This window comes from Callospermophilus lateralis, chromosome 1 (genome assembly GCF_048772815.1).
Source record: "Callospermophilus lateralis isolate mCalLat2 chromosome 1, mCalLat2.hap1, whole genome shotgun sequence".
Taxonomy (NCBI): Eukaryota; Metazoa; Chordata; class Mammalia; order Rodentia; family Sciuridae; genus Callospermophilus; species Callospermophilus lateralis.
In genome coordinates, this window is record NC_135305.1 from 48,220,345 (window position 1) to 48,234,472 (window position 14,128).

Here is a 14,128-nt window from a genome sequence, read left to right on the forward strand (position 1 = left end):
CCCCAACAGAGGAATGGCATGGCCGTCTTTAGGCAGAAATATTGTTGACCTCAGCCTCGGCTATTGAACTTAAAATGTCTGGCATTCAACCAATTTCTTACTTCAGAAACAAAAAAAGAAAACTTACAAGAGACAAAAAAAAATTACCCATATATTGGAAGTATTAGGGGATGTTTAAAATAAGCTTTCATTTTAGAATAGTTTTGGATTTATGGAAGAGTTGCAAAGATAACACCAAAAGTACTAATGTTTATTTTCTCCTACTTTAATTAGGCTACTACAGTATATATGTTAGATTTGTTACAACTAAGGATGCAACATTGCTATGATACTATTAACCTCTGATAATTATTCAGATGTCACTAATTTTTCCCTAGGATCCCTTTGCTGTTCTGGGATCCTCTCCAATGTGTCACATTACATTTGGTCAGCATACTTTTATGCTCCCCTGGACTGTGATGTCTTCTCATATGTTCTCTTACATAGGACAGTTTTGAGAAGTAGTAGTCAGATGTTTTGTAGTGTATCCCTCAAATTTTAGTTTGTCTTACATTTTTTTTTCATGGCTAGACTGTGTTTTGGGAAGGAAGATGGCAGAAGTGGAGTGTCATCTTATTATGTTTGGATTAGAATAAATAATTTCAAATTAAGGAGGGAAAAGTTGCACAAGAAGTTGCATCCCAACTGCCCCAGGAGTGTCAAATGCCTCTCTTTCAAAATTAAATATCTCTTACACAGCCAGCATCCCACATTGTTCACCTCCTCCATCTGTGACTACAGGGGTACCTCTGTTTGGTTGACCCTGGATCACCACCTACAGACGTAGCTGCTCAGGCTGCTCTATGCCTGGAAAATGTCATGATTCACTTTGCAGTCTCCACTGGAGGCTCACAGGAATACAGCAAAATAGGGAGCAGAGCCTGGCATCCCAGATGAGGTTAATCTTGATGTTGTGGTTTAGATATGAGGTGTCCCCCAAAAGCTCATGGGTGAGACAATGCAAGGAAGTTTAGAGGTGAAATGATTGTGTTCTGAGAGCCTAAGCCTAATCAGTGCATTAATGCACTTAAATGAATTAACTGGGTGGTAGCTGAAATCAGGTAGGTTGTGGCTGGAGGAGGTGGGTCATTGGGAGAGTGCGTTGGGGGTTTATACTTTGTCCTTGAGCCCAGCTGTCTTTCTCTGCTTCCTGGTGTCATATCCTGAGAGGTTTTCTTCTGCCAGGATGCTCTGCTTCACCTTGGGCACAGATGGAGTCAGCCATCTATGTCCTGAGACCTCTGAAACCTTTAGCATCAAATACATTTTTCCACCTATAAAATTGTTCTTGTCAGTTCTTTTGGTCACAACAACAAAAAAGGTGACTAAAACACTTGATCACTTGCCCATGTAATATTTGCCAGGATTCTCCACTGAAAAGCATTTTTTTCCCTCCCTTTTCACATTCAGCTTTCTGGAATAAAGTCACAAGTTACTTCCATAATGAAAAGGTGGAGAGCTAAGTTCCATTTTTAAAACAGGGGAATACTTGTGTAATTTTTTTCTTCACTATTTTATACTATGGCACTGTTGAAATTAGCTAGTTTCTTAGTCCATATTCTCTTGAAACAAACTTGAGGAGATTCTTGCTCAAGTGATGTGTTGTGGAGATGTTCTCTGGAGGAAATGAGGGAGGGATGCTGGATGGGCAAGGGGACAAAAAGCTAGACAAGAAAGTGTCTTAACAGGAGAACAGCCTCAGACTGAACTCAGGGAGTATTCTGAGCATAAATTGCACCATAGAGTTAGTCTGTCCCAAAGGGGTTGGACTTTTATATGCACCCATATCATCTAGACATTAGCTGCAGACTGCAATTGGGCTTGGAATAATCTCCCAGTTGTGGCTATTCCTGTGGGAAAAACTCTAAAGAAAGGGGCACCTTTCCTTAGAGCTGTTAGCAGGCAACACTGACTATAGCCAGGAAATAAATGAATTTATTTGGTAAAGTAGATCAAGGAAGGAAATGAGGTCCATCAACTGTAGTTAGTAGTCTCTTCTTCACCATTAAACTTAATTTTTTTCCCTCCATCGAAATACAATGCAAACAGCATGACAGGGTTGTAGTACAGCCTGTACTGTCAAGCTTACTAAGGTCTTACAGCCAAAATTAGTATAGTTCAGGATCCTTGAATTTTAAAAATGCCAAGGTAGCCATGGTAAATATTCTTGTTTCTTTTAGATTTGGGAGGGATTATTAATTATTTATGCATTTTCATGATTTATTTTCATATCTATTTTTGGTTAAAAAATAACTTTTTGTGATATCCATTTTTTAAAATTATTGACCAATGGTGATAGACACACAAGGTACAGTAGAATCTGTCGGGTATAGATTCTCTGTATTTGTGTGAGAAAGTTGGGAGAGATTGCTGTTTTTCCCATTATGCTTCTCTTTTGCTTCGTTCCTCTAAGCCTCTAGTGGAAGCTGGAAAGTGAATCATGACATTCTCCAGACACATAGAGAAGCGCTGAGCAGCTAAGTCTGCAGGTACGATCCTGTGTTGGCCAACCAGAGGTACCTCTGGAGTCACAGGAGAGGAGTTGATCAATGTGGGATGCTGGCTGTGTAAGGGATATTTGATTTTGAGGCAGAGGCATTTGATGCTCCGGAGGCAGCTGTGAAGCCAGTTCTGTTGCCTGTTCCCCAAGGTCAAGGAATTCAAGTGGCAGGTGGTGTTGAGGGAGCAACCCTGTGGTGTGGTTAGGCATTCCTTCTGGTTGGCTTTCTTCTGCCTAGTTTCCTAGTATTCCCTGAAATGTTATATGCTTTCTAAAAACTTGTAAACCTTCTGTCCTCCAACCAACTAAACTGTGTTTCATTGCCTACAGCTAAGAATGGTGACCTAAACGGTGACAGTAATAATTCTAATTATTGGTAGAATTATTTTCAAAATAATATCTCAATGAAGTGACCACATTCTAGGATCTGCTCCTGAGTTTCATGGGCCTGAAAACCCCTTCCCATCAAGTTCTGTGGTGATCATCTTGAGAAATAGCACTTATACCCCGAGACTGAAGCTGAGAAAAAATGAGCCTGAGGATGGTATGGATTCATTACATGATTCCGATGTTAGGGTAGTTTCTACTGAAATGTGAGTTACAGGATCGCAAGTCTGGGTCAAGAAAACTGGGTCTTAGGATGCAAATGGTAGAAATGAACTTACTAGGTACCGATATGTCAATGTATATCAAGGATCAAAACATGATAAGGATAGAGATACAGAGTGAATGTAGCTTTGTGGTGTTGCTTTTCTGTTTTTCACAGGATGCTTTTGGGGGTGGTAGAAAAGGTGGTAGGACAGACTGGGTGAGATTTTAGTGATCAGACCCAATATCCGGGACCTGGGCCCTGAAAGTTTTGCTGTGCCATCCTCATATGTGTTTTGTCAGGCACCCTGCACTTTCCTGTACCCATATTTTAGGACATAGAAATTTTTCCAGAGGCATGAATAGTCAACTCATGATCAGATGAGCGAGTAAACATAAACGCTGAAAGAATTCATGCAACCTGGTGACATATCTGTTTGGTAACAGCTTGGAGGACATGTCAATAGGACTAGAAAGCTTCAAAGTCAATTGACCAAACAGCCTTATAACTTGGATGAATATAATGAAGTTCAAATTTATTATCTCTTTGTTTGTTGTGAAAATTTTCCTTTTTGAGTCCTGTCTTACCTCTTTTTCTATGTGATGTATTACAATTTGGACTCTCCTTGGCTCAGATCCTGAAATTCAGTTCGATTACCTTCTAGTCACCCACTTTCGGGTTAATTCTTAGATTGTTTCATTTAGGGCAGAAGTAGGGAGGGAATTTGATTTTTTGATTTACGCTTCAGAAGACAATCTTATTTCCAAGTTCTTGGAGTGAGCCTCATTCAAACCCTCAAGTACTGACATCCCCCATCTGCCAATATCCTCAAGAAATAGCTACCTACACAGTCTATCTTTAGGGCTGAAGAAGGAAACTTGTGAAATTTATCTTTGCTCTAATTTTAAACTTAAATTTGAAGAACTACTTTCCCCTGCAAATCTGAATGATTATTTTCAGCCATTTTGAGTGCATTTTGTCTGTGTGTCAGTGATTTATATCCAGCATATTTAAAAAATAAAAGTTCATTTATTTATCAAAAAATCAAGCATTTAGATTACAACTTAAAGAAAAAAATTAGAATAAATAAAGTAGCCTATCATTTTATATGAATTTTGTCCTAAAAAATTTGAAGAAACTTGGCATTGAAATTATGTTTAATGCAAGTATTGCTTTGTCATCAAAACTAGCACAAAGTCAATTCACACTTAAGATACATTTTATTAAAACAGATGAAATCATCTCAAAGGGATGTTGTTTTAGGAGTATGAGAACATGGCAAATAGATAGTTACATGTATTGCCCCAATTCTCTCCTTTAATATGCATTTCTGGAACACAAGTTCATCTTAATGATTTTTAAAGATTGGTTTACAATTGCAGTTCCATTGCAAATGTTTTATTGCTACATTGCTATACATACTGTTGTCCTTTGTAGACTTTTTTCCTCTCTCTTTTTCTCTTTTTTTGTCTCTTTTTAAATCAATAGGACCAATTTTGAAAACAACTTTCCATAATTTGTAGTATAAACACAAGAGCAATAAGAAAAAAATATCATTAATAAAGTCTAAAAACAAATATCAGAATGGAAGGAGAATGGAACCCTAAGTGAAGGGCTTTCCTCTAGCATGGAGAGGTTTTTTAAAAAATATTTATTTTTTAGTTTTAGGTGTACACAATATCTTTATTTTACATTTATGTGGTGCTGAGGATTGAACCCAGTGCCTCATGCATGCTAGGCAAGCGCTCTACCACTGAGCCACAACCCCAGCCCCATAGCATGGAGAGTTTTCATGTTCACACCCAAGATTTCCTGTTGCACAATCACAATTCAGTTGGAGGGGTTATGATGGCCACTATGGAAAAACTAAAGGTCATCTGAGGTAAGCCTTTCCCTTGGCTTTTGGTTTAGCTCAGTTTTAGTCAGCTTTTTCATGACTGTGACCAAAATTCCTGACAAGAAGAATTTAGAGGAGGGGAAGTCTATTTGCGGCTCAGGGTTTCAGAGGTCTCAGTCCATAGATGGCTGACTCCATTGCTTTGAATCCAAGATGAGCCAGCACATTGTGGGGAAAGGGCTAAGCAAAGGAGAGCTGCTTAACTCACGGTGGAATCAGGAAGCGGAGAGAGAAGGGGAATGGGTTGCAGGAAAAATATAGCTTTCCATGGCATGCCCTCCCCCGCCCCCGAACCCACCTCCTCTAACCATGTTCCATCCGCCTACTGTTACCACCCAGACTATTCAAACTAGAATGAACTGATTAGGTTACAGCTTTCATAATTTAATCATTTCACCTCTGGAGATTCCTGCATTAACAGGAGCTCTAGGGGACATACCTTGTATGCAAACCATAACAAACTCCTTATGAAAAAAGGAAATTATCTTGGGATCCTGTTATAACTACTTATGTAATACACAATACCTGACAAGCAATCTCAGAGAAAACACAAAGGCCTTTCACATCTTACTGACTTTTATGTCTCTTGTAATAAATTTATTGAACAGCCTGGGTTCAGAAGAAACATTTTTTTTTCCCTCCAGCCTCTGCCTTTAAACATATTATTATTCCTAAGACCATCCTTTCTCAACCCTTCATGGTTTTATAGATCCCATGGGTTTCTAAGAAAGTCCTCCTTTTCAGATTTAAAGACTTTAATCAAAACGTTAATCTCAAATCCAATTAAAAACTTCTTTTTTTCCTATCTTTGACCTGATATAGAGGTTGAGAACAAGGAGAGAAGGAAATTATTTCACTTCCCCACCATATCCTCCTCTTCTCATTCTTTATGGGATCACAAGTTGAAGAGGGCAGGAGATATTAAAAGTAAAACGTCTAACATCTTATTTGGTGTGATTGTACTATGTCATCTGTGCCCTCTGTCAGGGAAGGGATCCAAACACAGATTGTTTCCTGTACTTTAGAACCCTGGAAAGATTTCTTCACATCATTACTCCCTGGTAAATGAGAGGCATTCATCTGTTAATGCCTCTCAGCTCTGGCCCACTATGGAACCCCCATTGCCTCTTTGTACCCAGGTCTTCTCAAAATCAGAAGAACTGATCTTAGTGGACTGACCATGGATAATATAACTGTCATTGGAAGCCCTTGTTTCTCAGAAGGAGCACATATTGTTCAAGCTGCCATGATGTTCTAAGTGGTACACATTAGGGCAAGAGTAAACCTTTATGGGATAAATAAAACCTTTGGTAATCTCAAACTCCAGATTTCAGAATTGTCATTCATCATTCCATTGTCATCACTGAACAGTAACTGAACTTTTTATGTGAGGAAAACTGTATTATAAAGGCAGAGGTGGGGCTGGGGATGTGGCCCAAGTGGTAGCATGCTCACCTAGCGCGCGAGACACTGGGTTCGATTCTCAGCACCACATATATGTAAAATAAAGATATTGGGTCCACCTTAAAAAAAACTAAAAAGTAAATATTTTTAAAAAAGAGGTAAAAGAAGGAGAAGTTTAATAATGAGGGAGAGTTTATATTTGGTGCCAAGTAAGCAAAAGGAGGCAGCAGATGTAACAGAAAGGGGAGCAACTTTGGGGAGCAAAAGTCCATGGCAAGTTTAGCATCTGTGCACGCACTGGAGGGGCGCTAGGTCTTAGAAGGAGGATACTAAGGCAAAGTCCTTAACAAGGGAATACAGAAAAAAGAAAGGCAAATGACACTAGCAAATATGAGGGGCATTTTTCCCAGGCCTGAATACCTCCTATGCAAATGCTTGTATCTTATGCAGGGGGATTCAGGAAGCAGTGAGGAAATTTCATATAAATACTTGGACAGTCATTCAGAGGCAGGCCTTAAAAAGTCTTGAATACAAGGCTCAGAAAGATGCAAAAAGGTGCAGTTGACCTTTTTGACCTCGTGTGTGTTGCATAGTAGGAACAGGGGTGGGGAAGAGAGAATATCAAGCATTGAATGAAATCTGTATTGTGTCTAATTGGGAACAAACTGTATGCCAGGCACTATTAGGAATTCACAGGTTGTGCCAGTCTCCTCGGTGTCACAGGCATTTATTAGGATCTTGGGCATTGTGTGAAAAGTAGAGTATTTACTTTCCAGTTGTTAATGATCTGGTGTGAATTGGTATACACATTCAGGTACCAGGCTGCTGCACTCACTGGGCTCCTCTTAAATTCACTGCTACTACCCCTGGGCTTCTATTTATTTGTTCCCTAAATCCAGAAACATAACTTTTTAAATCTTCTCTCCATTTGTCGTGAGTTATCATTCAGCACACTGTACGTGAATAATGAACACTATATAGGGAAGAATATTTATAAGTTGGACCATACAGGTGCAGTAGCCTCTTGGTGCCTTAATCTTGTATCTAACTTAAGATCTTTCTTAAGATCCAAAAATTTCCTTGTTTTTGTTCACAACCTCTCAATTATTCTTTCTAATGTATCTCCTTTTTACATTCCAACTTTTGTTTTTCCAAATTAAAATTCTCCTCCTTTAAAATTTATCTCTTGGTCTCCTCTTTTTCTGCTGGCTTTTGGTTTGTGCTCATCAACAGGATGAATTTAGTTAAATCATTTGATCTTCTTAGGTCTGTTTTTCAGCTAGGTTGGATTGGGTAATCTTGACCTGTCTTTTTAGTTTAAAATGAAATAATGTATATAAAGTCTTTTCATGAATGAGTGGGTACCACAGATATGTAGGGTAGCTTTTATTTGTTTCTATTTTATTTTATTTTTTTCTGATTTCTGGATCCCTTTGACTGTCTAATACCCCCATCTCATGCATGTCAAAGATAAGTTTTCCATTCACTTTATTCAAAAGAAGATAGTGAGAGTATGAAAAGTATGTAACAGCTTCTGGAATAGTATCTGGGTGTGTGACGGGGGTGGGTGGGGTGAGAAAGGTATTCTTTTCTTGCCTGTTCTCTATTTATATACATATGGAAATAACAGTTTCTAATTTTTTCTGCTGAGTTTCAAGAGCATTCAAATGTTCTTCTGGACATGGTACAAATGACACATTATACTGATTATTGCCCTATCCATTCCAATAGGATCCTGCGTCCTTGGAACCCACCTCTATCAGCCTCCAAAGCATTTCTGGGAGTCCCTGGTCAGCTATTATAATGTCAATAACTACCTCCCCTGCCATTTTCTACTCAGTCTCACTTCAGGTAGTTATGAGTCTACTCCCCAAACATCACAGCATCCACCAGTCTCCATTTCACCTTTGGCTGCAGTTGAACCACTGAAGCCCAGGTGATGCCAGGGGTCTGTGGACTGCTGCTACAAGTTGGGCAGTATGCTTACTTGCCATGCTGTGCAGGAATGCTGTGGAGAGATGCTAAATGGCGCAAAAGTCTTGGGTGAACGTGGTCTTTCAGTTTTTGTTTTTTTTTTAAATCATACTCACATTTTCATATGAGCTTAGTATATAGAGAAATCAGAGTGATAGACCCAAAGTTGAATCAGAATATCCATTCCTTTTCAGGGACCTTTCTTTCACAGTCAAACTTGAGATACTTGCATTCTTTTTCTTGCAGGATGATTTGCTTTGTGGAGGTGTTTCTTTAGTCTTCTAACAGTAAAGCAAGAAGTTCAGTTCATTACTCATATCCCACCTGCATTAAACATGGAAAATTTATATTCTCCATCCCTGGCACCAGAATGTTGTAAGAAATATAATTGTCTTTAGGAAAAATACCTTGATGAGTGCCTGGAGTAGATAGAAGTTGAGATTCAAAGGCTGGGGGTTGAGCATGACCAAGATACTTCATTGCTGTGGGTGAGGGAGAAAAGCAGAGAAATGAGGTAGAAAATGAGATGGGGAGGTTAGATTAGACCCTGCAGAGGAAAGGAGTATCAGAGAAACCTGTTGGGTCATAGAGGTAGAAATGACTTTTAAACAACAGTAATTTCTTATAAGTATTGTATAATGGATTACTGTGTAATTCTTTTTTTTTCCATTTGGGGAGGACATTGGACAGTTATGTAGCACAGAATAAAAGAGTATAGAAAATCTAAGCCAACATCAGAAGTAAGAGAAGCAAGAGTGGTTCCCAGCCATCTGGGTTATGTGTGTTAAATAATAAAGTTATGTTTCAATATGGGGATCTTTCCAAAAAGTTTATTCCTACTTATAGTATGATGGAGAGACAAGAATCAAGCCAATGCAAAATCACGTTATTGACAAAATTAAATCATTAACATTTATTGATGTATTAAGGATGAGCTAGATTGGCTAAGTAGCCTGCAGTTCTGGGGAACAGTGAAATGAATGTCTTGACAAGTGAAATGAATTAAATTTTGGCTGAAAGTTTTAAAGGATTGAAGGCACAGCATTTGGAAGAGAAGCAGATAAGGAAGGTGATTTGTATTAGTGAATAAAGGTTCAGAAACAAAGGAAGCGAGAGGGAGAGGGAAAGGAGAGGGAGGGCAGAGAGAGAAGAGAGAAGAGAGAAGATACAGAGCAGGTGCACAAGGGCAATGGCTAGACTTTTCCTTGACTGAAATTAGAAAATGAATTAAAGGCTTATTTGGGAAGCATTCAGGGTATGGGAAATACATTCTTGGGATGAAAATATTCCTGTTAGTTTGTGAAGAAATCAGCAATTATGAGAAGGATAAAATGATGGGTGCACAACATGGTTGGAACTGGCAGGCATAGAATTTACTGGCTTTAAGATTCCAGATATGACATAGACTAAGAAGAGATGGGGCAGTCATGAGAATGTTGGGATCAACCTGGGGATTGTGGAAGGAAAAAGAAAGGAGTGGATCAGAACAGAGAAAGAATTGGTTATTTAGAGACAAATGGCTGGGGATGACAGAGAATGAGAGAAAGGCTTACATTCATGGTGAACTGCAATCACACAGGAGATTATCAAGAGCAGTGTGGGCTACCAATATTGACTGGATCAAGGCAAACTCCCATTTTCCCTGGGGTCAGTACCTGGCTTCTCAGGTAGCCTCTGGGCCCCAGCACTTCTTCTTTAGGACCCTTTTCAATGTAGGGCTGCTCAGCATCAGTGAAGTAGAATGAATAGAAATTAGAGCATAGATGATGGCTTCCCAGAACCAAAACAATGATCCGTTATCAAATACTTTACTTACAAGATGGATTGATAAGATCAGAAAATAAGAGGTGAATACTATGAAGAATGTAGCGAGAGACTTCAGGGCAGTACGGTGAGCTTGCATGCTCGAGTTGCAGTGGCCAGAGTTATGTTGTTGCATCTGCTCCCTGTGCCGGATCAGTGAGGCCATAAGTAAGACCGTTGAGGCCAGGAACAGGAGGAAGGGAACAAGCAGCACACACATTGTTTGAGGCTTAAAAAAATACTGCTCAAACAAGTGAAATCTCTCAGTCCAAGTGCTGTTTCCGGGTAAATGCTTCATGGTGAATAATTGCATCAGGATGTGTTTCTTAACAACTGAAGGGATGACGGCTACACAGGAAAGTATCAGAGTACCCAGCAACAACCAGGGAACCAATCTCAAAATTCTCCACCTCAGCCAGAGGAAGATTGGATGGGTGAAGGAAGAGATCTTGACACAGTAGAAGGCAGCAAGCAAGCTGGTTAACCAGAATGTAAGAATATTAGTGAACTCCCAGATGATTGCTATGTTCCAAAATGTATAATTATGGTTAAAATAGGAGCCAAAATTGTACAACACTGATGCCCACTGCAGACAGAAATGGCAGATGCCCAGGCTGATGAGGATCATTTCCACTGATGACAATCTTTTGACCTGCATCCACTTTCTGCCCAGCACTACAACCATGAAGCTGCTTTGTGCAATTATGGTCAAGGACTCAAGCACATAGATGATGATGAAGAAGATAGTCAGTTGGATGAGTACCATGCTTCTTTTTTGAAGTATCTTTCTGGACAAAGACTCAAAAGCTTTGTGCGAATTTCTAGGTAGAAAACAGGTTTCACTCCAGTACTGCCTGGTATAAAAAAAAGCCACATCCCTCTGGATGCAAATTCACCCCAGATCATTTTTAAGTTTGTCATTTTCCTACCTACAGGATTTGTTTATGCTTTGCTTGCTGGTTTGTTCCTATATCTGGAGGCAGGGAAATGTTTTTTGAATGTGGATTCCTGCTCCTAAGATGATTTGATTATTTCCATGAAGGCATATCTATTTCATAACCATGCTTTTTATTTCCTCTTTATCTGTCTGAGGTGCCCTTAGATGATTTCCCCAGATTCTTTAAATGGTATCTTCATGAGTTTAGCCTACAATTTAAGCCGCAGGAAAGAGAAATACTTCACTGTTCATTCATGGCCTGGATGATGCTTCCATTCTACTGAATGCTGTACCAGTGCTAACTTCAGAAGCCCTATCTACCAACTTACTCAACTGTAAGAGTAAATAAAAATTATAATGAAGTCTTTCCTCTGAGATTCCACCCACAAAATTGCTGGAATCCAGTGCAGACCAATCTTGCAATTGTCTGCTGAATTTCATAACTCGGAGAAATCAAACTACAGAGACATCACTGCACATTTTCTTGAACTACCTCCAATCAAAATGCAGTATCCTTAGCTATTGTTCTTCTGCCAATTCCAGTGCCTTGAGCATAAGCTTGCTATATTTTTGGAAATGGTTCTTCTCCCACTAACATCACTCTTTCTTCCCCCTCCTTCCATGGCTGGGTTCTTTTTGTCACTCCTCCTAGATGAAGGAGAGCACTTTTGCCACGAGTAAAGCACATTACTCCTAAATATGTGAGCATTATTTAATAGCTATAGAAGTAGGCTAGAGAAGGGATATCTTTTCCCTGGTTATGGGTAACTATGTCAGGTAGGCACCAAATATGTAATTAGTATCTTCAGAAATGAGAGGTTACTTTCAACAATTATTGGTTGGTGAGTGAAGTCATTGACCCTATGTATGATACTCCAAGTCTGTGTGGATATTTCATCATTCAAGAAAGAGAAAACAGAAGTAATCCAACATGAAGCTTAGAATTTTTTAACATAAAGCCAAAAAAGACCACTGAACTCATGATACAAAAGACAATAGTTAAGGCTGGGGATGTAGCTCAGTTGGTAGAGTGTTTGCCTTGCATGTAAAAGGCCCTGGGTTCAATCCCCAGCACCACAAAAAATAAAATAAAAAAGACAATAGCTTAAAGAATTATTCCAGAGAATCAATTGAAATTAGAAAGCATCTGCTTTACATTCTCAGTAAAATACTAAATAAATAAATAAATAAAAAGACAAAGCAGTCTGTGATTAAAAGATGAATTGGTTGAGTTGCATCCAGAAATAAGAAAGGAGAGATGAGATGTTCAGTGTTGATTAGTACAAATGCAGCGGCAGCATTAGCATCTGCCTTGTGTCCTCTGCACACCAAGCACATTGCTTCTTAGTTACATGGTCTCATTCTGAGTAACCTTAGCATGATTGTGATGCTCCAAGCCTCTGTCTGAATCATGGTCACCAGGCATGCTACAGCCCTCAGGGCTGGGTATCAGCCATAACAGTTTAACTAAGAGTAAGTCTCTGCTGAAAGCAGCCCTCATAGTGTGGCCTGTAGGTGGAGAGATGGCCTGGCACTACTCTCCTTTGCAGGGGCACTTGATAGTGGCCAACTATTTAACCCAGATACTCTTTTGGTAGAGTTTGAATGTGAGACACAGAAAGTGAGTTCACACACTGGTGTTTCATAGGGGAGGAGTTCAAATACTGGATTTTGTATTGTGTATGCATCTTAATACTCCAGAATGATCTTTGGGATCTCTGCCCTGCAATGTCCCCAACTCTGGCTTGCTCTCTTCCACTCTCCTTTAGCTCCTATCCTTGGTCCTTTCCCTTATCAGGTTGGGCATGGTTGCTCATGAACCAGTGTTTGGTCAGGCACTGTTCTGGTGACTGGTGTCCAAATACAATCTGCAATCAGACTGAAACTGTGGGAACTCAAGGCATTTTTGCCAAAAGGATGGGAAGGCAGGCTATGTGCTGTCTCCATTCTGTCATTTCTACAGTTCTCTTTCTTTCTTTCTTTCTTAAAAAAAAAAAAAAAAACAAAAAACTGAGTGGTTTTATTTTTAATTTTTTTATTATTTCTGACATACATCACAATATAGAGGAGTGCATTACATTCATAATTTGTTGATGGACCTTTATTTTATTTATTTATATGCAGTGCTGAGAATTGAACCCAGGGCCTCACACATGCTCGGCAAGTGCCCTACCACTGAGTCACAATCCCAGCCCCTCCAGTTCTCTTTTTCAGACTTAAGCAAAAGCCCAGCAGTTTGTTTGATAATTTGGTGTTCAACTGGAAAAATAATGCCAGTATCACCTGAGAGGCATTATAATTGTCACTGTTAGAAGTTTTGCCTTTCCTCCTTCTCGGATTCCCTGGGCATATTGCTAACCTTCTTTAATATTTTATTCCCCTGGAGGGAAGCTTAGTGATTTTTTTATTTGCAAATTTTGATAAGAATAATTTACCCAAATCTGGATTTCACTATTAGTAAGCAAATATTACACATATAAACATGCACACACACACACACACACACACAAGCACACACATTTCATCAAAAGCAAGGGAAATTAGCCAAAGGGTAAGAAATAATAGCAATGATTTTACAAAGAGATGGTTAACCTTACTAGCAATCAGAAAAACACAAACAGTCCATCACAATGCAAAAACAAATTAAGACATGGAGAATGTCAATTCTAAAAGAAGATATCAGGAAAACAGAAGGATTTATGCACTGCCAGAGGGAATATAAATTAATAAAGTTCTATTGAAAAACAGCTTAGTCATTTTAACAAAAAAATTTATAGATCATATTCCACAGCCATTACTTTTAGGTATACATTGTATATTATAGGGAGACTTTTACACTGTTACACATATCAACAAAGGAGAAGTTTATGATTCTCTTTGTTTCAGAATTGTTCATAAGACCAAAGGCCTATAAACTACATAAAGGGACAACAGTTGAGTAATGAGTTGTGGTGTAAAATATGTGGTGTAAAATATGTGGTGTAA

At 39.0% G+C, this 14,128-nt stretch overlaps 1 protein-coding gene and 1 non-coding gene across 2 annotated transcripts; one reads left to right on the top strand and one right to left on the bottom strand.

Annotated features, from left to right (window-relative positions):
- Positions 1 to 10,066: 10,066 nt before the first annotated feature.
- On the bottom strand, positions 10,067 to 10,972 carry Tas2r16 (taste 2 receptor member 16). Its single transcript, XM_076861914.1, has one exon. The coding sequence runs from the start codon at positions 10,970 to 10,972 to the stop codon at positions 10,067 to 10,069; it is 906 nt and encodes a 301-aa protein (XP_076718029.1).
- A 1,177-nt stretch (positions 10,973 to 12,149) lies between these two features.
- Positions 12,150 to 12,223, top strand: Trnaa-ugc (transfer RNA alanine (anticodon UGC)). The gene has a single exon. It is a non-coding gene; the product is annotated as a tRNA-Ala (tRNA).
- The last annotated feature ends 1,905 nt before the right edge of the window (positions 12,224 to 14,128 follow it).

Bases quoted from the DNA above. Each gene is read 5' to 3' on its own strand.
- Tas2r16 (XM_076861914.1), bottom strand. From the start codon at position 10,972: ATGGTACTCATCCAACTGACTATCTTCTTCATCATCATCTATGTGCTT.